Source organism: Mobula hypostoma, chromosome 3 (assembly GCF_963921235.1).
Source record: "Mobula hypostoma chromosome 3, sMobHyp1.1, whole genome shotgun sequence".
Lineage (NCBI taxonomy): Eukaryota > Metazoa > Chordata > Chondrichthyes > Myliobatiformes > Myliobatidae > Mobula > Mobula hypostoma.
In genome coordinates, this window is record NC_086099.1 from 59,753,123 (window position 1) to 59,779,420 (window position 26,298).

At 39.7% G+C, this 26,298-nt stretch overlaps 1 protein-coding gene across 3 annotated transcripts in view; it reads left to right on the forward strand.

The window, feature by feature from the left end:
• Positions 1–26,298, forward strand: part of kdr (kinase insert domain receptor (a type III receptor tyrosine kinase)) — an 84,153-nt gene that overhangs the window by 30,936 nt on the left and 26,919 nt on the right. For all 3 annotated transcript variants that reach the window (XM_063043121.1, XM_063043123.1, XM_063043122.1), the window contains exons 13-23: positions 2,224–2,574; positions 4,221–4,367; positions 8,078–8,209; positions 9,941–10,047; positions 10,502–10,637; positions 11,135–11,239; positions 15,953–16,066; positions 20,315–20,403; positions 24,130–24,286; positions 24,559–24,656; positions 25,303–25,425. In XM_063043121.1, the coding sequence (XP_062899191.1) occupies positions 2,224–2,574; positions 4,221–4,367; positions 8,078–8,209; positions 9,941–10,047; positions 10,502–10,637; positions 11,135–11,239; positions 15,953–16,066; positions 20,315–20,403; positions 24,130–24,286; positions 24,559–24,656; positions 25,303–25,425 (1,559 nt within the window). The remainder of the gene's footprint in view (positions 1–2,223; positions 2,575–4,220; positions 4,368–8,077; positions 8,210–9,940; positions 10,048–10,501; positions 10,638–11,134; positions 11,240–15,952; positions 16,067–20,314; positions 20,404–24,129; positions 24,287–24,558; positions 24,657–25,302; positions 25,426–26,298) is intronic.

Below are 26,298 nucleotides of genomic sequence, written 5' to 3' on the forward strand. Positions count from 1 at the left end.
ACTTCGGTGGAAGAAGTTAAAGGGTTGATTATTTTCTAAGTGGAGAGAAAATACAAAAAGCAGCAGCGCAAGGGGACTTGGGTGTCCTTGTGCAGGATTCCCTAAAGGTTAATTTACAGGTTGAGTTTGTGGTGAGGAAGGCAAATATTTCATTTCAAGAGGACTAGAATATAAAAGCAAGAATGTAATGCACCCGTGAGGTCTCACTAGGGGTATTGTGAGTAGATTTGGTCCCCTTTTCTTAGAAAGGATATGCTGAACCTGGAGAGGGTTCAAAGGAGTTTCACGAAAATGATTCCAAGATTGAATGGCTTATCATATGAAATGGGTTTGATGGCTCTGGAGCTGTATTTACTAAAATTCAGAAGAATAAGGGGTGATCTCATTGAAAGCCATCGAATGGTGAAAGGTATTGATAGAGTGGATGTCGACTGGATGTTTCCTGTGGTGGAAAGACCAGAAAACACAGCCTCGGAATAGAGGGGCGTCCTTTAAGAATGGAGATGAGGAGGAATTTCTTTAGCCAGAGAGTGGTGTATCTGTGGAATTCTTTGCCACAAGCAACTGTGGAGGCCAAGTGCTAATGTATATTTAAGGGAGAGGTAGATAGATAATTGATTGGTCAGGGCATTGGGGAATACAGGAGAAGGCAGGAAATTGGGACTGAGAGGAAAATTGGATCAGACACGATGAAATGGCGGAGCAGACTATGGGGCAAATAGCCTAATTCTGCTCCTGTATCTTTTGGTCTTATAGTCTTATAAAGCCTCAGCATTACATCTTTGCTTTTCTATTCTAGTCCTCTTGAAATGTATGCTGACATATGGCCACAGATGGCTATGGAAGCCATGTCATTGGGTATATTTAAAGCGGAGGTTGATAGGTTCTTGATTAGTCAGGGCATCAAATGTTCCAAGGAGAAGGCGGGAAATTAGGGTTGAGAGTGATAGTAAATCAGCCATGATAGAATGACGGAGTAGACTCAATGGACCAAATGGCCCAATACTGCTCCAATGTCTTATGGTCTAACATTGCATTTGCCTTCCTTATCACCAACTCAACTTGCAAGTTAACCTTTCAAGAATCCTGCATGAGGACTGTCAAACTCCTTCGTATCTCTGATTTCTGACTTCTGTAAGTTTGGCCCAATGATTGTAGACCAAGTAGACACTGTTAAAGTGGGTTAGAGCAGCATCCAATGATTCTGAAGAAATTTAGTTAGCAAAACCTAGTGCAATGATTTCTCTGAAACCAAAAGATGCAAATATACATACCTTAGTAATGCAGCCATGTAAATAATGACTCATTGCATTTCATGAATCTTATTTCTTTTTCATAAAATCATTTTACTAATGAATTAATTCCATTTAAGTCTAATTGGAGTTAGTTCTGCCAAAATTCAGAGAGTGAGTAATCTAGACATCTTATTACTTCCTGCAATGAAAATAATTTTATGTGACCTCATTAGGTTACAGGAACTAGTTTTGGTGAAGGCTAGTTCTGTTTTATTAAAGCTTAGTCTGAAGATATTTTCTCAGACATTTAAGTAAAATATGTATTCTGACCTTTTTATAATTTAAGAATACTCTGCAAGCCTTATGCTCTCAAAATGCTTCACAGGAATAAATACGTATAATTCTGTAAATTGTAAGGAAGAAGTTTCCTTTTTGGAGATTATTGAGATTATTTGGAGAGTTGATTGAATATATTAATTAATGTATATTAATTAAAGCAACTGTGTGGAAGCTTCTTGAATAATAGAATGTTCTCTCCTTAGTCTCCATTTCTTATTCCAGCTTCAGATATTATATCTTGTTCTCCTCCATTTATTGGAGCTCTCTGTATTTACTATGTTACTGATTACAGTGTTTGACCATGGATAACTTTGTTAGTTTAACTGCTTTGAATTGAAGTCCCTTAACTGAATACACTACATTTAAAATAAAATGACTGAATCTAAGTAAGGAAAAATAGATTTATAATTAAAAGCTACTTTAATCCTGCAACTTTAGAATGCATCAGAAACGTCTTCTGCGCTTCAACGTTATATAATGTACTTTCCAAAAGATAACGTCTATTCATGTATCTATTAGTAAACAGCAAAACGTTTGTGTGTAGGTCTTTACTGATCTTTGAAAGTGAATGCATCATACATCTAGAGTTACTTTGAATCATTGGTTCATAACAGAGCAAAAATAATTGTTGCATGTCTGTTTTTCTCAGAGGGCCTTGAAATGAACTTGCACCCTACTGATCATCCTATTGAAAAGGACAATGTATCTCTTCAGTGCAGAGCTGACCGATTTATATATGAGAACTTAAGGTGGTATAAGCTCCATCCAACAACCCTCCAAAGCTACCGTGGCACTCCAGCCATCTTCTCTTGTGAGCACCTCAAACACAACGCTCAGGAGATGGCCTGGAAGATGAGTTCTGAACACAAGACTGAAAATATCACCATTGGACTGAGCTTCATTAATGTATCTCTTCAAGACCAAGGAGTTTATCTTTGTGAAGCCCAGAATAGAAAGACAGGTGCAAAACACTGTGTCATGAAGACTCTCTCAGTAGAAGGTGAACAAAAAGTTGTTGTATCAGAAGCAACCTTTGGAACACTATCATTTTTGTCTGTCATGTTGAAGAATGTAGACATTGACAATGGATCTTCTATTTTGTATTTTAGGCATCCACTTTTAACATCTTTACAATATGATAATAATAGTGGCCTTGTTCAGATACATATTTATTTATTGAGCCAATGAGTTATAGAGCACAGGAACAGGCTATTCAGCCCAACTCATTCATGCCAACCAAGTTGCCTACTTTGGCTAGTCCCATTTGCCTGAGTTTGGTCCATATCCCTCTAAACCGTTCCAATCCAAGTACCTGTTCACATGTCTTTTAACCTACTTTGGCAGTGCTTTTCACATGCCCACCACCCCCGGAGTGAAAATGTTGCACCTCAGGTCTGTGGATACCAAATATCTTTTCAATCACACTACCTAGCCATGTCTGCACTTTCAGGGAACTATGTATTGTATGCCTCAGTCTCCTCGTTCTACAGCACTCTCCAGGGCCCCCCTACCAAAATGTAACACTTTGCTCTTGTCTGAGTTAAGTTCCATCTGCCATTCCTTGGCTCACTGACACAGTTGATCTAGATCTCGTTGTTGTAATGTTAGATAGCTTTCCTCACTGTCAACTACACCACCAATTGTGCTGTCATCTGCAAACTTACTGAAACAAAAGATATTTTGAAATACGTTTTGTGTTCTTTCCTGATTTAGCAATAGGCATTTGCAAACAAAGGAGACATTGTAAATGTGTTAGACCACAAGAAATTACTTTATTAGAGTTATGTAAAACATGCAATGCAGAAAGAAAAACAAATTGTTGAAGAGTTAACAGTACAGGAAGCAAAACAAATACTTATCATCCACTAAACGAACTGATCTACAGAATACGGCCAAACTTTCATGTAGCCTTTTCTTTCTCTCTCCCTCTTGACGTTTTCTTACCCTCCAGACATACTGTTACCCTCACAACATATTTGTCCCTATCTTCTCCAACTTTAGCACCAACACCAGTCCTAAGAGAGGATCCTCCTTCTCTCTCTCTCTCTTTCTCACTCTACTTTTCTCTCTCCAGAAGGTATTGCCTCTTTTTATACCCTTCAAAACCCCTCATGCTAGTACATTCCCATGCATTTAGTACCTGCCCCTGAACAATGATCTCACCTTCCCCAGACAAACATACTTTTAACCATTATCCGCTATTATGGCTGCAGACTTGACTTTCTCAAAGCGTTGCTGTTGGCTGGTTCTCTTGTACTTTCTTAAAACAATCCCAGTCCAAGCCTTCACTGTTTTATTTCAGCATATACCAAGGAAGAATCACCTTTAACTCTTTCCTTACACTTACTAACCATGTGATCTACATTCTCATACAAATCGTTAATGTACATGTAGATAAGACAAGCAGTGGACCCATCACCAATCCATGCACCGTGCCACTGAACGCATCCAAATATCCAATCTGTAATACAACCCTTCAACGGCACTGCCCTTACACCATTTCAGACAGGACATATCAGTATAACTTGCCTCCATTCAATATTCAATTAGAGTTATCAGATCCTATCATTGAACATTTCTAGAAATTATTTCTGACAAGTATCAAACTCATTGGTTGATGGAAGTCTCTTCTGGCTTTGACTGCAGCTCAACAGGCTCCCTTGGTGCTTCAGAACCTGACAAACCAAACGGTGAACATGAGCTCGTCTATTGAGATGAGATGTGATGTAGCTGGTGCCCCAAGGCCACACATTATATGGTACAAGAATGAGAAGCAGATCCTGGAGGCGTCAGGTAGGATGCTCGTTGTTGTTCAATGTTATATCCAAAAATTACTGTCAATCTTCCTGTGATCATCTTTTTTTCAAGACTACGCTTATAAGAAGTAGCACCATTAATTCATACTCCTCTTGAAATAATAAAAGATTATTTCTTTTTTTGACTACTGCTTGTGAAATGTGTACAACATTAGCTAAAGATCGTACTTGATTCTCCATATGAGACCCATGCAACCACATAATGTGGCTCACTATCTCACACTGGCGATGTCTCATGGAGATGCCCTCCAAATTATATTAAGAGGCGATAACTGAGATTAAAATTCCAGTACAGGAGAAACATTTAAAAATTGAAGGATTAAGACTAAACTTTACAAAAAATAAAAGCAAATAGTGCCAGGAACACTCAGCAGGTCAGGAAAAAATTGAGGGAAGGGAAGCAGAATTAATGTTCCAGGTTGGAGTCTCTTTCTCAATGCTAGAAAGTGAGGTAATGAGTTAGTTTTATGTGTAGGGATGATGTGTAGGATGCTGTCCAAGTTGCATGCCATCTTGGACAATGTTTCCCATCCACTACATAATGTACTGGTTGGGCACAGGAATACATTCAGCCAGAGACTCATTCCACGAGATGCAGCACAGAGCGTCATAGGAAGTCATTCCTGCCTGTGGCCATCAAACTTTACAACTCCTCCTTTGGAGGGTCAGACACCCTGAGCCGATAGGCTGGCCCTGGACTTATTTCCTGGCATAATTTACATATTACTATTTAACTATTTATGGTTTTATTACTATTTATTATTTATGGTGCAACTGTAACAAAAACCAATTTCCCCCAGGATCAATAAAGTATGACTATGACTATGACTATGAAGGAATGATGGATATGACAAAGGGAGTATTTCCTATAACATCAGGCAATAGTTTCTCAGGTGATATGCTGTTGGTGAAGACATGCAGTTGTTAAGCAGCCCAAAAGAGAGAATGCTTATGAAGATATTGTGATGTGAAAGCAGTGAAGTGTGGAGCTGTTGAAATTGCTCAGCAGACCAGGTAATGAAAAGGACCGGGGAAAAACTGAGTAAATCTTACTGTTGGAGCCTCTATAGCAGAAGTGACCAGCAGAGCTGATATAAACAGAGAAAGCATAGTATCTGAGATAAATGAATTTGATATTGCGTCTAGAAGGCTGTAACATACTTAGACAAAATATTTCAAGCTTACAATAGCCCTCTTTGCAACATTACAGTAGGGCACTGGCATACAAGGAAGAATGGGAAATGGAATAGAGACGTGAAAGGCAACTGGAAGGTCGAAATCAGCCTTTAGACTGACTACAGAGCCACTGCAAATCGTTATCCAATCTGTGTTTGCTTGGAAACATAAGATAATGCAGATGCTAGAATGTTCAATTGGAAGCGGGTCAAGCAGCATCTGTGGGAGGAAGGGAATTCTCAATGTTTTGGATTGAAGCCCTGCATCATATTTAGTTCTTTGGCAGGAATTCACCACGCCTCACCGATGACCATTTCTCTCGGCTCCAATCATCCTCCTTTTCTTGGACACCCCACTATGGTTTGCTGCCTGCTCTGGATCTTTTCAGCTCCAATTGCCAACAAGCCATCAACCTGCTTGACTTTTGCACTCCTCTCTCCTCCTTGAAACTTACCCCCTCTGAATTCACTGCCCTCCACTCTCTTCTCACCAGTCCAAACCTTACCATCAAACCACAGGCAAAGGGTGTGCTGTTGTATTATGGTGGACTGATCTCTACCATGCTGAGATCAGGCAGCAGTTCTCAGACATCTCCTATTATATACCCCTTGAAACGGATCCCACTCGGGATCATCAGAAAACTGTCTCCAACACTGTCACTAACCTTGTCAATTCTGGAGATCTCCCATCCATTGCCACTAAACTCATTGTTCCCTTACCCCGCACCGCTCGTTTCTACCTCCTACCCAAGATCTGTCTGTTCGGGTAGGCCTATTGTCTCTGCCTGTTCCTGCCCCACTGAACTTGTATCCGCATACCTCTACTCCATTCTATCCCCTTTGGTTCAGTTCTTTCCCACCCATACTTCACATGCTCTCAATCTCCTCAACAACTTTTAATTCCCTGACTCCGACCACCTCATTATGAATAACCAGTCCCAATATACTTCTATCCCCTATCATGAAGGTAATACAGCTCTCCAATTCTTTCTCAACAAAAGTCCCAAGCAGTTCTTCTCCACCACCACCCTCCTCTGTTGAGCAGAACTGGTCCTCACTCTCAACAATGTCTCCTTTGGCTCCTCCCACTTTCTCCAAACTCAAGGGATAGTCATGGGCACATGTATGGGCCCCAGCTATGCCTGCCTTTTCACTATTGATGTAGAACAGTCCATGTTCCAAGCTTTCTCTGGTAATGCTCGCCAAGTCTTCCTGTGCTATATTGATGACTGCATTGGCGTTGCTTCGTGCACCCATGCTGTGCTCATCAATTTCATCAACTTTGACTCCAGCTTCCATCCTGCCCTTAAATTCACTTGGTCCATTTCTGACATCATTCTTCCCTTTCTCGATCTCTCTGTCTCCATCTCTGGAAACAAACTGTCTACTGTCATTTATTATAAACCTACCGATTTCCACAGCAGTCTTGACTATACCTCTTCCCACATGTACTCCTGTAAAAAATGCTATTTCCTTTTCCCGGTTCCTTCATCTCCACTGCCTCTGTTCCCAGGATGAGGCTTTCCTTTCCAGGTCATCAGAGATGTCCTCCTTCTTCAAAGAATGGGCTTTCCCTTCCTTCACCAATGATGCAGCCCTCATCTGCAGCTCCTCATTTCCTGGATGTCCATGCTTACCCTAACTCCCTGCCACTTTAACAGGGATAGAATTCCTCTGGTCCTCACCTACATGAGCCACCACATCGAACGCATCATTCTCCACAACTTCCACCATTTTTAACAGGATCCTATGCCAAACACAGCTTTAACACCCCCCGCCACCCCTCTCTGCTTTCCACAGGAATTGCACCCTCCATGATTCTCTTGTCCATTAATCTCTCCCCACTTATATCCCTCCTGGCATATATCCCTGCAAGTGACCTAAATGCTATACCTGCCCTTTCACTTCCTCCCTTCCCTTCATTCAGGGCTCTAAACAGTCTTTCCAAGTGAGACAACACTTCACCTGTGAATCTACTGGGGTTGTCTATTGTATCCTGTGCCCCTGATGTGGCGTCCTCTACAACTGAAGGCACATAGTGGATGTTGACCACTAAACTATCCCTTGAGCTCTGTAAAGGAATGAGCTACACCATGCAAAGATGATTGTAGGGCAATTGGCAGGAAAAGTAATGAAATTTTCAGGTTCTGTATCATTAAAGGAAGCAACACCATTGCTATCGTTGACCTATTAGAGAAAAAAAACATTTGTTCTGCTGAGTGTCTCCAGCATTTTCCATTTTTATTTGGGATGACTAACATCTGCAATTTGTTTTTTCTTTCCTTTAACAAGGATTTGTTCATGATTTATACATGATTAAGTATGAGTTTTCAAATAGTGTACTGTAAGTATTAGCAGAAAAAGCAACACTTGGCAGTATGGCTGTATGATTGTTTTATTGTGCCTTGTTATTCAGCATGTCCTTTCAGCTTTGCCAACTCTGCATTGAAACATTGAGTTGTGCAGGAAATGGGGTTTTATTGATTAACACCTTGTGTCTCTGTGCGACCAGGCATTGTTCTCGGCAAGCTGAACAGGACCTTGACTATCCAGAGACTGAAGAAGGAAGATGAAGGGATGTACAAGTGTGAGGCTTGTAATATGCAGGGCTGTGCTGAAACATACGCAGCAATTGCTGTTGAAGGTTAGAAATCGAAATTGAAATATCTTTATCGTCATTGCATAGTGCAATTTGTCATGTACCAATACAGCGAAAGTGAGTTTGCAACTCTCATACTCAATACTATAAAACAAATAAAATAAATAAACAATAAATAAAATCAAGTAGTCAGCCAGTACAAGCAAGGTCCAGCAGTACAAAAGCGCAACTCAGATGCATGACAGCCATAAAACCAGTATTAAAGTAGCAATGTAACAAATTTATGGATGATACTTGATCGATTGGTTCAGAGCAATTACAGCTCTGCGGGAGAAGCTATTTTTCAGTCTGTAAGTGCGGGCATAGAAAATCTTATAACGTCTGCCAGATGGAAGAAGTTCAAACAGATGATTGCATGGGTGTGTATTGTCCTTACAGATGCTTGTAGCTTTCCTCAGACAGTGAGAGCTGTAGGTGTCCTCCAGGGCTGGGAGCTGTGTCCCGATGATCTTCTGTGCGTTAGAGACGACTCGCTGAAGTGCTTTCCTATCAGCTGTTGTAGAAGAAGCAAAGCAATCTTCCTTGTATCTACATGGCATACTGCAATTACCTGTATGTCCTGTAGCACGCAGCAATAAATGATATTTGATATAAGAGCAACTGTCATGCCATGCCATCAGGCAAATGCAAATCCATTTGCCCTTATAATTCAAAATGTAATCGTTTTTGATTTGCAATAACTTTAAAATGGAATGTTCAATGAACTAATTGCTGAGTCATTTCAGTAACTGAAGTGAATTAACTATTCACTGAAGTTCGTCTCCTCTGAGGGGACCACCACTTTGTCATAGGAGCTGGAGGCCTGTGTGCCTCAATGACCTGAAGAGCTATGTTGGGTGGAGTCAGGGCCTCGTGCCCTTGGTAAGGTCACTCATGCCAAACAGGTCAAAGTGTAGAGGCCAGACTAAGAGTGGTCCACTGGTCCTCCAGAATCACGGACTTAGCTCAGGGCTAACAACCCTGACTGGTCAGAAAACAACTGTTATGAAACAGCGATGAAGAATCCTTCTATACAGACAGAGATGGAGGACCTTCATTGCTGCCTAAAATGCCAGCGGCATAAGGGGCAGTAAGTAGAAATTTAGTATGTTTTGCTATTAATTTATTTATTGGCAATTTTCCAAAATTAGGTTATAAAAAGAAACATAGTATAGTCTTTTAAAAATAGCCATTTCAGGCTCCAGGACTGCACCAAATGTTTTGAATATATATACAAGGACTTTCTGATCAACTACCACGAGGCACTCATCTGCTGACCATAGCTCTCTCAAAATGCTCATGCAAGGTTACAATCTCTAACTTCTCTGATCTCCTTACAACCCTTCCTCCCCTCAACCCCTCACCCGACTCCCACCCAGGCTATTCATACTTCTCTACCTTCTATACTTAGGAAATATTTTCAAGTATTATTTTTAAAACAAATGACTGTCATGTATTACCTGTTTAACATATTATAAAAGACTGTGTCCTGTACTTTCTTACAATATTAATACATTCATATACTACGTTATACTGTGGCAGTCAAAGTATCCTCTAATATCATCGAGTAATACCCAATTTGTTTCTTAGATTTCTTTGTAAGAAGCTCACTTTGTTACATCTACTTTGAAGTGTTTCAATCCTAATGCAGGATCAATCTGTGTACTTTATTTGTTTCTCAATAAATTGCCACCTGTACCAGTACAAAACTGAAAAGATGTTTTTCTTCTGTGCCAGGAGTTGATGAGAAGACAAATGTTGAGCTGATTATCTTGATTGGCACTGGAGTAATTGCCACATTCTTTTGGCTGCTTCTAATAATCGTCATTCGAAAAATCAAGCGGGTAATGAAACAATCCCATCATTGTCCTGGGGGAGCTTGCACTGCGTGACAAATGAAAACTGACCATTGCTTTTTCATATTGCTGTTTTCTTTGTGTTTAAAACAACGTGCACATGCTTTTATTTCTTTCTATTAATGCTGCTGCATAATTTAACAAAGGAATGACTAAATGTGTGTTAATTAAAATTGTCATTCATGGATAGAAAGACCCTTGTTGCCCACCCTACATGCTCAGGCCCGCCAAACTGCATTACAAAGAAATCTGAAGTAATTGCGAGTGGGGCGGGCATGTTCAGTTTAGCTCATGCGCTGCCTGCTTTTGTTTGTTTGGCAACATTTAATTCTGGATCATTGACTGTTCTGTGTCATTTCTCAAAAATCACTAAAAGGAGCACGGTTGTTCTGCTAGCACAATGAGAGCAGTTAAGTAACTTTGAGTTGTGGTTCTTTTCCAGCCCAGTGATGCAGAACTGAAAACAGGCTACTTGTCAATCATCATGGACCCTGATGAAGTACCCATGGACAAACAGTATGAACAGCTGTCATATGATGCCAGTAAATGGGAGTTTCCTCGGGACAGGCTTAAATTGGGTGAGGTTCCCCACCTTGATGATGCTGTCATGTTTTATCGCCTCTTTAGAATAAAATTGCATTCAAACTTTTGAACATAATGAATGCACGGAGAACTTAACATTATGGAGCAATAAAATTTGTCTGTTTTTTGTGGGTGCTCAGATTTCTGGTAGAGAAAGCCACAAAGTATATGGTTGAAATGGGAAAAAGCACTTTTACACCCTGCATCTTTTCTTATTTATCAAATTTCAGGGCAGTAATAATACTTCACTCAATTCAAATTTGTTTAGACTTGCTCTTTCATAGAAGATTTATTGCTGCAGTTATGCTAAAATTCTATAATTATTTACTGAATGGCAACTCCATTAGAAAAGCAACAATTGGGCTGTCATCATCAAATCTTCTCTTAATCCTATGTGCCATTATATGAATAAATTGTATTACTTGCAGCATTTATCAAGAACATTCAAAGCACCTGATTAATTGTTTCATATAATTTTAATTTTTTTCATCAGGAAAACCATTAGGTTGTGGAGCTTTTGGCAAAGTGATTGAAGCAGCTGCGTTTAATATCGAAAAGTACTCTACATGCACAACTGTTGCTGTCAAAATGTTGAAAGGTAAATTAAAATGAGAAATATTTCTTTCCAAAGTATGTAATTTTAAGGTCATTCTACCTCTAATGACTGTTTTTGCAGCATGATTGAGATTTTATTACATTTAAGATTTTAATCTACTTCCATTTTATTAGTGTAACTAATGTATGAAGGTAAATTATAGAACAATCAAAACATAGAACAGTGCTGAATAGGCCATGCAGCGCATAATGCTCTTCCAATCTTGATGTCAATTTATACCAAATGTTTTCCTCCTCTGTGTCACCCGTATTCCTCCATTCCCTTCATCTTCATGTGTCTATCTAAAAGCCTTTTAAACTCCAGCAAACTACCTGCTTCCAACACTACCCCAGCATTCTCCACACATGAAACTTGCCTTTCGTGTTACTTTATACTTACTTTCTCTAAAGGCATGTTCTCGGGTATTTGACATTTTTAGTCTAGGGAAAAGATTTGGACTGACTATGCTGTCAATGCTTCTCATAATTTTAAGAATCTCTATCATCTCTCCCCTCAGCCTCTCTAGAGAGAACAATGCAGTTTTGTCCAACATTTCCTTATAGCTCATGCCTTCTAATCCAGACAGCATCCTTCACCCTCTTCTGCACCCATTCCACAGTTTCCACATCCTTCTGATAATGGATGCAGACAATAATCCAAGTGTTGTGTGAATACAGATTTATAAATTCTATAAAACTAAATAAATTCCTTCATAATGTTATGTCCTTGCATATATGCAACATTAGGGGAGAACTCATCAGACCCTTGAAGACTTCCTACTCATTAAAATCTCATAGTTTCTGCTGGATCTTTGTATTTGAATCCTTAATGCATATTCTGTATTCCTAAAGTTTAGTATTGAGTGTGTGAATGCATAAAAATTATTCCATAATGATAAGCAGGCATAGAAATTCAAACAATAACACAATAACGATGTTGCCTTACGTTGACTAGGATTTTATGGGAAATTGTCAGTGAAGTCCACGCTTCACAAGAAGAAAAAGTATAAGTTAGACAAAAATTAAGAACAATCGTTATAAGAATGAACACAAATAGAGCAAAGCATCTGTTTTATTGCAAATTGATCCAAGTGATCAAGGTGATGCTAAACTCTCATGATTTTGAATTGTGCTGGTTGATTCCAAAACCAATTATTTGAATGGTATTAGCTGTTCTTGTACCTGGTGGTGGGGGACTATAACCTTCTGTACCTCCTACCTGATGGTAGCTGTGAGAAGATGGCATAATGTGAGTGGTGCAGATCTTTGTTCACGTTCTTAGATGACCCATAGAATGTCTCTATTTTGAGGACTGCACTTCAGTACTGGAGTGTTTCTGGATGAACACTGGAGCACAAAGTTTCAGATACTGATCACCACAATGAACATAGGACAGTACAGCACAGAACAGACCCTTTGTTTTGTCCATCTTTTAATCTACTCTAAGATCAATTTAACCCTTCCCTCCTACATAGCCCTCCATTTTTCTTTCATTTGAGTGCCTGAGAGTCTATTGAATGTCCCTAATGCATCTGCCTCTACCACCACTCCTGCCAGCATGCTCCACATACCCATCTCTGTGTAAAAAAAACCTACCTCTGACATCCTTCCTACACTTTCCTCCAAACACCGTAAACTTATGCCCTTTTGTATTAGTCATTTCTACACTGAGCAATAGTCTCTAGCTGTCCACCCTATCTATGCCTCTTATCATCTTGCACACCTCTATCAAGTCATCTCTCATTCTCCTTTGCTCCAAAGAGAATCTCAACCGCACCCTCTCTAAAGCTTCTATATCCTTCCTATAATGAGGCGACCAGAAATGAACACAATATCTCGAGCGTAATTTACCCAGAATTTATAAAGCTGCAACATTACCTCGTGGCTCTTGAACTCGATACCCTGACTAATGAAGAATAACACACCATACACCTTTCTTAGTCCACTTGATCTGCAACTGTGAGGGAATCAATGGATGTGGACCACAACATCCCTCTCTTCCTTTAACCTGTTCAGGATCCTGCCATTAACCCTGTACTCTGCCTGCAAGTTCGACCTTCCAAAGTTAATCACTTCACCCTTTTCCAGATTCAGCTCTTCTGCCATTCTCAGCCCAGCTCTGCATGCTATCAATGTTTTCCAACCTACGACAACCATCTGCACCATCCACAGCACCACCAACCTTTGTGTCATCTACAACACTTACTCGTCCAAGTCATAAATAAAAATCACAAAAGAGCAGGTGTCCGAGAGCAGATCCCTGGTCACGGACCACCCGGCTGACTGTGCTCCATCTGCTACCACCCTCTGCCTTCTGTGGGCAAGCCAGTTCTGAGTCCAAATGAGCACACGCATGATAGAGTTTAAGCTACTATTGAAATATAAATCAAAGTTTTAGAAAAGTTTGAGATCCTTCCAGTTGAAGTTTTAAAAAACAGAAAAAATGTCTCAGAACAGATGTTGCATTCGAGGTATTAGTGTTGATTGTACATCAACACCGACTAACTAACTGTATGCTGTGTAGCGCATTTTTCCCCCATCTGCAGTACATGGCCTGCAGTCTGAAAGTAAGGTTAAGATCAGATTATGATTTGTTGGATGCAATGTGTGCTGACAGTAAGTCAATCAAATGTGTCCAGCAGGCCAGACTGTGCAAATAAGAAAAAAATAACCATGCCAAAATGATGACAGACAGAAATAATAAATGGGAAGTAATGGAATTCAATACAAAATACTGAATGCTGCAGTCTAACCATTTGATCGATGAGGTGTTGTTTAGCCTTGTTTTAACAGTGTTGAAGACCACAGACAAAGAAGTAAGAATGATAAATCAGAATCGGATTTACTATCACTGATATATGATGTGAAGTTTATGGTTTGGCATCTACAGTACAGTGTAAAGCGATAAAAAACCTATAAGTTATAACAATAAATAGTGCAAAAATAAATAATGAAGTAATGTTCATGAGATCAAAGATCATTCAGAAATCTGATGGTGGAGGGATAGGAGCTGTTCCTAAATCATTGAGTATGGGTCTTCAGGCTTCTGTACCTCCTCCTTGAAGGTACTAATGAGAAGAGGGCATAGCTCTGGTGGGGTGAGATGACAACAATAAGATCAATGATCACCCATTCTCTCCCTTGTTGAGGAGGCTGCATTATAACATCAACTGCAGTGTATTAGATTAGAAGAAAAACAAGTGAGTCTTTTCTTCACCTGATGGCAGGAAAGGAAGAAGAGAAATGGCAAAGCTTGCAGCTCTTGTGGTTGCAAGAGAAAATGCAACAGAACAAGGAGTGGTGGAGATTAGAAGAGCAGATTAGTGAATTACCAAGGGGTAATTCTTCAAAATGCTGCAAGGGGAGGTGAGTAGGTGCCTGGTGGTAAAATATTATTGAGCTGGTGGAAATTGCTAAGGCTACTCTGTTGTATATGCGGCGGCTGTCAGGGTAGAAGGTCAGGACAAAGGAGTTGTGTTCTTGTTCAGGGGGAGAGGGTTGAGAGCACAGTCAAAGGAATAGTTGAAATATGGTCAAATCCTCCATCCACTATACTCATGTGGAAAGCAATGATTCGGGAAGAAGAAAAACACTTCAGTGTGGAATTGGAGGAAACGTAGGGATGGAAAGAAGTGGAAGAATAGAATGGAATCCTTACAGGAAGTGGGATTCACAGTAGTGAAAATAGCTGTAGTCAAAATAGTTCTGGGAGTCTGTGGACTTGCAATGGATGCTTGTGACTAGCCTAGTTATGAGGTGAAGATAAAGCATGTATGACGTGAATGTAGAAAGTGATAGAATAAGTGATAATAAATTTAGTTCTATGTGAGTGTGGGAAGCAGCCCAGTACAGTCATTGAGGTACTGGAGAAAGAGTTAATGGAGTGAGTCTGTGAAGAGATGAAAACCACCGTTCCACTAAAAGGCAGGTGAGGTCGGGTTCCATATGAGTGCCCCAAGCAATACTTTGATCTGGAGAAAGTGAGTGGAGTTGAAGAAGTTTTTGAATGAGTGAACAAAGTTCAGCCGGGCAAATGAGTGTGTTCATAAAGGGGAACAGGCTAGACCTCAACAGTTAAATTTTAATTGACACACTTTCCACAGAAGCTGCCCAATTTGCTGTATTTCTGGTATTTTCTGATTTTATTTCAAATTCACAGTTCTTAAGACTTTAAGATAATGATTTTGGTGTGCAGATAACAAGGCTAGAGTTTATAACTGCAGGACAGTCACAGCAAAGCATCAAATAGTGACTTCTGAGTAATCTGTCATGTATTTGGTCGCTAACTTTCTTCAACAATATTGTTTGCCTGCAGTATAATTCTTTATATTTAACGAGTCAAAGACTGGCTGATATATGCATTTTTAGTGTGTTTAAACAATTAAGCACATAGCTAGATGCTTATCATAATTGCTTCAAAGATATATAATGAATCTTCATAATAAAATTAAAAATGATATTTAGTTTACTTGGGAATCTCAAAAGAGGGAACCATTATCATGAGTAAAATACAATATATTGCACACAAAGGTAACAATCTACAGCTTTGTAACTATCAAAGATTCTGGCATTGTTCTTAAACTTCTACACATGTTCATTGCTCAAGTTTGTAAAAGTATATAATTACGTGTAAAAGCCAGCGCATACCTGTGATGGAAGCAAATCATCTGCAGTGCAACAGAGATGGAAATATTCATTTATCTGACCACTGTTTTAGAAGGGGCAACGTTCAGTGAACAAAGGGCATTGATGTCTGAACTGAAGATTCTTATTCACATTGGCCATCACCTCAACGTAGTGAATCTGCTGGGAGCCTGCACAAAAGTGGGAGGTGAGTCAGTGCTCTATCATCATGGACAAATCTCTTCTGGCATTGCAGGTTATCTATGGCTCTTCCTTATGAAGCAGCTATGAAATAAATAAATCATAGCAGTTAGTCTATCTTAATGATATCTACAGTGTTTTCTATATAGTGTTGGATCACCTTGCATATCCACCTGTGACAGTTCAAAGTACATATATGTGACCATATACAACCCTGAGATTAAATTTCTTGTGGGCATACTCAATAGATCTATAGAATAATAACCATAACAGAATCAATAAAAGACCACCCAACTTGAATGTTCAACCAGAGTACAAAAGACAAACAACTGCAAATACAAAGAGAAATAAATAATAATAAATAAATAAACAATAAATATCGAGAACATGAGATGAAGAGCCCTTGAAAGTGAGTCAGTTGGTAATGGGAACATTTCAATGAAGGGGCGAATGAAGTTATCCCCTTTGGTTCAAAAACTTAACAGTAGAGGGGTAGTACGTGTTTCCAAACCTGTTGGTATGAGCCCTGAGGCCCCTGTACCACCTTCCTGATAGCAGCAGAAAGAAAAGACCATGGGTGGTGGAGCTGGGGGAGTCCATGATGGTGGATGCTGAATGCCTGCAACAGTGTTTCATGTAGATATTCTCAATGGTGGGGAAGTTGTTACCTGTGATGGTCTGGGCTGTATCCACTACTTTTTGTAGTATTTTCTGTTCAAGCACATTTGTGTTTTTATACCAGGCTGTGAGGTGGCCAGTCAATATACTCTCCGCCACACATCAATAGAAGTTTGTCAAAGTTTTAGATGACATTCTGATATCCATAAACTCTGAAGGAAGTAGAGGCACCTCCGTGCTTTCTTTGTAATTGCACTTTTGTGCTGTGCCCAGGACAGGTCCTCTGAAATGATAACACTAAGGAATTTAAAGTTGCTGTCCCTCTCTACCTCTGATCCTCCATCGAGAACTGGCTGATGGACCTCTGGCTTCCTTCTCTTGAAGTTTGAAGTTAATAATCAGCTCTTTGACCTTGCTGACTTTGAGTGAGAGGTTGTTGTTGTCGTACCACTCAGCCAGATTTTCAATCTCCCTTCCATATGCTAATTCATCACTACCTTTGGTTTGGCCTATGACAGTGGTGAATTGGCAAACTTTGGAGCTGTGCTTAGCCAGGCAGTCATAAGAGTAAAGTGAGGAGAGCAGGGGACTAAGCACACTGTTTTGTGGTGCACCTGTGCTAATGGAGATCGTGGAGGAAATGTTGTTGCTAATCTGAACTGACCGGGAAAATGAGAAAATTGAGGATCCAATTGTACAAGGAGGTATTGAGGCCAATGCCTTGGAGCCTATTGATTAGTTTTCAGGGGATGATGGTATTAAATGCTGAGATATAGTTGACAAAGAGCATCCTGATGTATGCATCTTTGCTGTCCAGATGTTTCAGGGTTGAGTGAAGACCCAATGAGATGGCAGCTGCTCTGGAGGAATTATAGTTCATTTCACTTGTGGAAAAGTTAGGAAAGTGATGCTGAAAGTAACTCAAAAGTGAATTTTTTCTCCTTAATAATCATCAAATGGAAATTGGATTACAGTTGATTTTAAGAACAGGAAAGCAGCAGCTGGGCTAACATTTCAATAAAGTAGAAGTTCATCGCAGTGCTGCATGCTCTGAATCTGCTTTAGAAATAGTAAAGTAATAGGTAGCCTTCAGCTCATTTTCAAAACTATTGGATAGTGCCCTGTTGAAACACAATTGTGTTTTTTTTACACAGCAGACAGTACTGTAATATAGTTTCCAGTGTTTTTCCGAGTGAGAATTTGCACCCCAGTGAGCTTAAAGGGAGCACAGAAAACAACCCTTGTAAAGTAAACCTCAGAACTTGGTATCCCCAACTTTGACCCTTGTTCTGGCTGTGGATCCACATTACCACTGATACTCATGTAGTCGACTTACTATCCCTGGATTCTTGTGAGAAAACAGAGCCAGGGTTAATAAATCAATAAGTAATAAGGATGTGTTGGCGTGTGGCCAAGTGGTTAAGGCATTCGTCTAGTGATTCAAAGGTTGCTCGTTCGAGCCTTGGCTGAGACAACGTGTTGTGTCCTTGAGAAAGGCACTTTACCACACATTGCTCTGCGATGACACTGGTGCCAAGCTGTATGGGTCCTAATGCCCTTCCCTTGGAGAACATCGGTGGTGTGGAGAGGGGAGACTTGCAGCATGGGCAACTGCTGGTCTTCCATACAACCTTGCCCAGGCCTGTGCCCTGGAAACCTTCCAAGGAGCAAATCCATGGTCTCATGAGACTAACGGATGCCTATATTGAGGATTTGGTGTACTAATGTGTGAGCAGGATGCCAAACAATCAGACAACAGATCATTAGAATTCTACGCCACCATTCCATCCACACTTTTGTTGCTATTTGTTGATGTCAAAGGAATTTACCTGAACTTATCAGCATTTGAGTTCCTATATGATGATAGCTCATCACTGAGAGTGTCTGATCAGTGTATTAAGGCTCACCAAGTTCATATCAAGATTACAAACTTTCTTTTAAATGTGGAACTCTGAAATCATTCAACTCATTATAGGAGGGACGTGGAAGCTTTAGAGAGGATGCAGAGGAGATTTACCAGGATGCTGCCTGGAATAGACAATATGTTTTCTGAGAATATGTTGAACAAGCTTGGGCTTTTGTCGTTGGAGCAAATAAGGATGAGAGGTGACCTGATTAAGTTGTATAAGATGATAAGAAGCGTAGATCAAGTAGATTGCCAGAGACATTTTCCCCCAGAAATGGCTAATACGAGAGGGTATAATTTTAACGATTGGAGGAAAGTATAGGAGGGATATAGGTTTCTTACACAGAGGATGGTGGCTGCATGGAACACCCTGGCCGGGATGGTGGTAGAGCCAGATACATTAGAGGTATTTAAGAATCTCTTCGATAGATGATAGAATAAATGGAGAGCTATGTAAGAGAGAAGAGTTAGATTGGTATTAGAGGACAGCCTCATGGGGCCAAGTGCCTGTACTGTGCTAAAATATTTTATGTTTTATGTTCAAAGAGGTTCTTTGGTCTATCATGACTATAGAAGCTCTTAAAAAAAAACGCTTAGTCCCACTGCCCCAGCCATTCCCCACAACATTGTAGATAGTTTATTTTCTTTAAAGTACAGATTGTTAACCTTCAGAAATGGGGCATGCATTTTTCTCTAGTCAATCACAAGGCAAACCACCACATGCTACTTGCATCGTGAATATGTGGGATGAAATTATTGATATTTACATATTACAAATAAAACTAATCCTTCTTGAAAATAATCATTGAATGTTTTTCCAGCACAAATTCAGCCAGAATTTCTGATTGTACAGCTTAATGAGTACAAAAAACTCTTGTCATCTCCCCTGCGGATTTTATTCCAATTGTTTTGAATCTAAGCCAAGTGGTTGTTTAATTGCCTGCCAGTTGGAACAATTTCTACTATAACAAACTTTCAGCCCATCATTAAATCTGTGCTTAACTTCCCCTGTTTATTCTTCTTATACTTTATTCTTATACACAGTCATGGGATTTAGTTATAGAGTCATAGGTTTACGGCATTAAAATCGGCCCCACAGCCCAACTCATCTATACTGACTGTGTTGTCCAGACAGCTCGTCCCATCTGCCCACTTTTGGCCTATAGCCCTCCAAACCTCTCCTAACTAGTACTTACCCAGATGGCTTTTAAATATTGCTAATATGCCTGGCTCAACCACTATTTCTGACACCTCATTCCAAGTAGGCACCAACCTTTGTGTTAAGAAGCTGCCCTTGATGTCCTTTATAAATCTCTCGTCTCTGATCTTAAGTCTATACCCCCTTGTTTTTAGCACCTCCTTCCTGAGAAAAAAGACTATATGCTTTCATCTTGCCTATGCTCTTATGATACCTCTATCAGATAATACTCCAATCTTGACAGGGTTCAATATTCCAGGTTAGATAGCATCAGCAAATAAAAAATAAAACAAGTTGAAACTTCATATTAATAAATTGTTAGTCGGTGACAACCAGAAATAAATTAATAATTTCAGATGAATTGTTGCTTCATTTAATAATCTTTTATAGAGTTTAAACTGGACTTGGAATATTACTGTTTGGCTGGATTTGTGTAGTGTTGCATGATGGAATAGAATAACCACTTGTGTCTATTGTTATTGTGCATTTCTATCCTATACTTCATTCTGTTACTGCTGCTCTTCTCTCTACAGGTCCACTGATGGTGATTGTTGAATATTGCAAGTATGGCAACCTGTCAAATTATTTGAGAAGCAAGAGGAATGACTATGTTCCTTACAAGGTAGATTTATGATACTCCTTTTCATATTTGCTGTTCTATGAAGATTTCTGTGAGAAATTAATTCACTCATTCACAAAAAATTTGAGATTAATTGAATGAAAATACATGTACTTAGTTTCTCGTGGTCTCAGAATGCCTCACGGCCAATCAATCACACTTACAGAGTATCCATTGGGGTAATGCTCGAAAATGCCCACATTAGATAACCAGTCATCTCTTTCCAGTACTGTAATCATGATATCTATTACACTTATCGAAGAGGACAGGTGGTTTGACATCTGATCCAAAGGATAGGACAGAACGCAGTACCCTCTCTGTTCCATTGAATTATGTGTCGGCCCTGAATTGTTATTCAAGGCTCTACATTGCAAACCTGCATCTTGTTGTTCAGAGATGGGATTGTTATTGAGTGAACCAAACCTTTATGTTGATATTTAAATTCCCTCTGACTGCCTTAAGCACTAGGCAACCAGATTCAGATGTGAAATATAGGTTTTTACTGGTGCAGTAAGAACTGATTATTGAGTAAATGGCATTCACCTCTTGAATTTATGGTTCATGTACTGACTGGAGAAAATATTTTTCATATGGTTTTCATATTCTGTAATTTTATTCCCAATATGTACCCTAGGTTTTATTTTCCATTACACCTACCATAAAACAAAAGTGGTCCTGGGATAATCTCCCTCTCTCATACCAGAGCCCTATTTAACTCTTAATCTCTTCCATATTGTAATTAAATTGAATTGGACAGTTCTTTTGCCTTCAGCTGTCTGAGTTGACCAAGGGATTGTTGCACAGAGGAGAAAATCACATAGAAAGGTTAGGAGACTTGTCCTTAAATCTTCTTTAAAATTGCTGGTGGGGAAGTAAATTAATGATTATCAATCGCAGTTTCAAAACTGTTTTGTCCTGCTTAACCATACTCCTTAGAACTTTATGTAGGCTTATTTAAGGGAAACCTGAATTTGATATCCCTTTGCCTCATACAAACAACATTGTTCAGTAGAAGAAAGAAAGAAGTCATTTGATACATTAAGCCCATAAGACCATAAGACATAGGAGCAGAATTAGGCCATCAAGTCTGCTCCACCACTCCATCGTGGCTGATCCCGGATCCCACTCAATTGTGTGTGTAGCAGATGGACCACCAGTATTCTACAAGTCTGCTATGTAACCATGAGGCTGTGGGTATGTTTGAAATCCTTTAAAAAGTTCAAAGTTCAAAGTGAATTTATTATCAAAGCACACATGTACCCATAAATAACACTGATTCATTTGCTTGTGGGCATTCACAATAAATATTAAGAACCACAATAAAATCGGTGAAAGACCGCTCACAACAAAATAGACAAGCAACTAGTGTGCAAAGGACAACAAACTGTAGAAATGGAAAAAGAATAATAATAAATAAATCAGCAATAAATATTGAGAATGTGATGAAGAGTTCTTAAATGTGAGTCCATAGCTTGTGCTCAGTTCAGTGTCGGGCTGAGTGAAATTATCCCCTCTTGGTCAAGCGCCTGATGGTTGAGGGGTAATAACTGTGCCTGAACCTGGCGCTGTGGGTCTTGCGGCTTCTGTACCTTCTACCTGATGGCGTCCATGAGAAGAGAGCAAGGCCTGGATGGTGGCTTCCTTGATGATGGATGCTGCTTTCCTGTGACAGTGCTCTAGGTAGGTGTACTCAGTGGTGGGGACAGCTTTACCCATGATGGACGGGGCTGTATCGCTACTTTTTGTAGGCTTTTCCATTCAAGAGCATTGCTATTTTCTTAGCAGGCTGTGATGCAACCGGTCAATATACTCTCCACTGCATATCGATAGAAGTTTGTCTAAGTTTTAGATGACATGCCACATTTATGCAAACTTCTAAAAAAGTAGAGGGGCTCTCATGCTTTCTTTATAATGGCACTTAAGTGCTGAACCTAGGACAGGTTTTCGGAGATGATAATGTAAAGTTGCTGACCATTTGCACCTCTGATTGCCTCATGGATCTCTGGTTTCCTCCTCCTGAAGTCAATCATCAGCTCCTTGATCTTGCTGACATTGAGTGAGAGGTTGTTGTTGTGGCACTACTCAGCCAGAATTTCAATCTCCCTCCTATATACTGATTTTTCACCACCTTTGATTCAGACAACGACAGTGGTGTCATCAGCAAGCTTAAACGTGGCTTTGGAGCTCTGCTTAGCCTCACAGTCATGAGTACAGAGTGAGTAGAGCAGGGGGCTAAGCACACAGCCTGGTGATGCAACTGTGCTGATGGTGAACGTGGAGGAGATGTAGTTGCCAATCCGAACCGACCGGGGTCTGCAAATGAAGAAATTAAGCGTCCAGTGAACAAGGAAGTATTAAGGCATGGTCTTGGAGAATAAAATGTATTTTAAGTAATAACACCTAATAATTGAAGAGTGAGATTGTTTTGAATAAACATTCTCTGTGGTAATCATACTTGCCTCTTTCTTTTGACCTGTATAAATGATCTAGGATTGACTAAGACAGTCGGAGTTGGTCAGATTTGCTGGTGATATTCTACAATGGGGTGAATGCTGCAGCATCTGTCAAATAATGATCCAAATAAAAGATATCCTTACTCAATCTACAACTATATTAGACCTTTCATTTCACTGAATCTTGAATGTGAAATCCTCATTCTCGTATTCCAAAGCTGTTTCCGTCTCCTCTAAGGTTTCTCTGCACTTCCTTTTCTTGAGTTCTTGCAAATCCATGATAGACATTGCTGGGTCAGGTGCCCAGGCCCTACGTCCAGAGGCTTAAACTTCCTTTGTTCACCTTTTTTTTTACCGCTTTAAGGTGGCTTATGTCTTCAAAATGGAAAAGAAAATTTTGGCAATACTCAATGGATACAGGCAATGACCACAGAGAGGAAGAGGGTTAATTTTTCAGTTTCAAAAACCTTCTTTCAGAACTTCTGCCACTTTGATCTTCTTTACAAGGTGCAATATAAATGCAAGCTAACTATACAGCTGGTCTCATTGTCTGATTTAATAATAAAAATGGGCAATGGGGTGTGCAAAGTTTGAAGAGAGAAGCCTATTATATAAATCTAACAAGCTATTAATTCAGAGTTAAAACAACCCATTTGGCAGCGTCCCATTGAAAACAATAAGAGAAGAATACAACAGGAAGGTGTTTCCACACAAGTCTCTGTTTCATACCCTCATCTGAACCTATTGCCTTAATAAAATGAAAACCCTGCCAAAAGAAATCCTATGTGGACGAGTCATCTTAAACAATGAAATTGAAATTATTATTCTATAGACACGATAACAATTATGGCACGTTTCTAACACCACCATGAAAGTTGATTTCAGCTGCTGAAATTTACAAAAAGTGTTATCAGTAATGTCTCTGTGTGATATTCCGGGACAGCAGAACGATTAGCTTGTGCAGAATCTGTTTCAATTTCCCCATAAAATTCCCTGTTACTTCTCTTCATCCATGGCCCACACCACCATCCTAATGCCACCAACCCCACACATTCCCTGGGCAATGCCCACCGTGCACACATACATGTACACACACACACACACACACACACACACACACACACACACACACACACACCATTATATGAACAGGTCCATCAGAGCTCATCAACTCTGCTGGGAACACACCTAAACCGATGATGTAATCACATGTCTGATATATTGTATTTTTATATAATTAAATGTCATTTGTGGTTTTGTTTTTCTGTTACTGTAGAATAAGGCAATGAGGTTAAAACAGATGAAAGAGAAGGATCCTTCTGAGGTGGACAATGAGTTTAAACGGCGCTTGGACAGCATTGCAAGTAGTGAGAGCACTACTAGTTCTGGCTTTGCAGAAGACAAATCCCTGAGTGATGTGGAAGAGGAAGAAGGTAACGTGATGATAAACATCACTCTAACTTTCCACAGCTATCATTGCTGGATAATTGAACAATATGGTAAAGAATGAAAATGTTTTAATTGCACATTTAACTGTTTCTTTCCATGGTTTTGGATAGATCAATTGTCCAGTAGGGTCTAATGTTGGGGTTAAAAACAAAGGAAGATTTACAATATGTAATAAAAGATGCAAATAAATGTACTCTGAAATATGACCGATGCCTTTGGCTGATCTCTGCATTTTCACACTTTTTGCTTTTCACAGTTGCAGATGACCTCTACAAGAACTGTTTAACGCTGGAGGACCTTATCTCCTACAGCTTCCAGACAGCCAGGGGGATGGAATTCCTGGCCTCACGCAAGGTGAGGGACCAGACCTTTATCTTAAGCAGAGATAACAGAAAGATTTCTAACATATCCCTAAATAATGCAACATCATAAATTATGCAGTTATTTTGAAAATATACTCGTTTTGAAACATACCCATGTCAGCTTCTCTTAAATACACTGGAATACATTCTAACTTGGACAACGGGTGAGAGTGAATGGACATCCTATTCTGCACTTATGGGAAATGAAAAAGCAGGGAGAATTAAGGCAGTTGTTGATTAACTACTACCAGTTGCACACGCTTTTTCTCTTCTATCTATTAGAGTTATGGAGTTATACAGCTTGGAAAAGGGTCCTTCAACCCAAATGGTCCACGCCAATCAAGATTCTCATCTAAGCTAATCCCAGTTGCCTGTGTTTGACCCAAATCCCTCTAAACCTTTCCTATCCACATACCTATTACCTATTATCAGGCACATTGTCTTCAATTAAAGGATCTATAACTCTTGCCTAAGATACTGTACATTTGTGATCATCTATGGATATTTTCATGTCACACGTAAATCACAATGTGTTGCCAGTGTATCACGTGAGGATGTGATCTATCCAGTAATGCCTTTTGAAAGAAAAAGATAAAATATAGTAACTGCAATAATAATTTTCTATTTTCTCTTTTCAGTGCATCCACAGGGATCTGGCTGCACGTAATGTACTCTTGTCAGAAAACAATGTGGTGAAGATATGTGACTTTGGTTTGGCTCGAGATGTTTATAAAGACCCAGATTATGTTCGGAAAGGAGATGTGAGTGCATGCATATCAATTTGCTTTGAATCTCCTAATCAATAACCTGCAGAAAGTGAATCATGGGCTCAGATGTTGAAATTAAGATATTGAATGATATTGGAGCTGGGCTGACTTAAGTTCCATTGAAATAAATGGAGGAAAATCTGAAATGGTGGAAAGATCCCTCCATTGCCTTCTATGTGCTGAGAAATATGTCAATGACTTGAATGATGGAATTGATGGCTTTGTTGCAAAGTTTTCAAACGAAATGAAGATAGGTGGAGGGCAGGCAGTGAGGAAGTTGAGAGGCTACGGAAGGACTTAGACAGATTAGGAGACCTAACAAAGAAGTGGTAGATGGAATACAGTATCAGCAAGTGCCATCCACTTTGATAGACATTTAGAAAATATTCTAAATGGAGAGAAAATTCAAAAATCTGAGGTTCCAAGGGACTTGGGAGTCCTTGTGCAGGATTCCCTAAAGGTTCATTTGCAGGTTAAGTCTATGGTGAGGAAGGTAAATATGATGTTAGTATTAACTTTAAGAGGACTAGAATGTAAAAGCAAGGATGTAATGTTGAGAGTTTATGATGCACCGGTGAGGCCTCAATTGGAATATTCTAAATGGTTTTGGGCCCCTTATCTAAGAAATGATGTTCTGACATTGGAGAGGTTCAAAGCCGGTCCAGGAAAATAATTCCGGGATTGAAAGGCTTATCATATGAAGTACTCATTAAAATTCAGAAGGATGAGGGGTGACCCTATTGAAAGCTATCAAATGTTGAAAGGCCTCAATAGGGTAGATGTGGAGAGGATGTTTCCTACGGTGGGGGAGTTTAAGACCAGAGGACACAGCATCAGAATAGAGGGATGCCCCGTCAGAACGGAGAT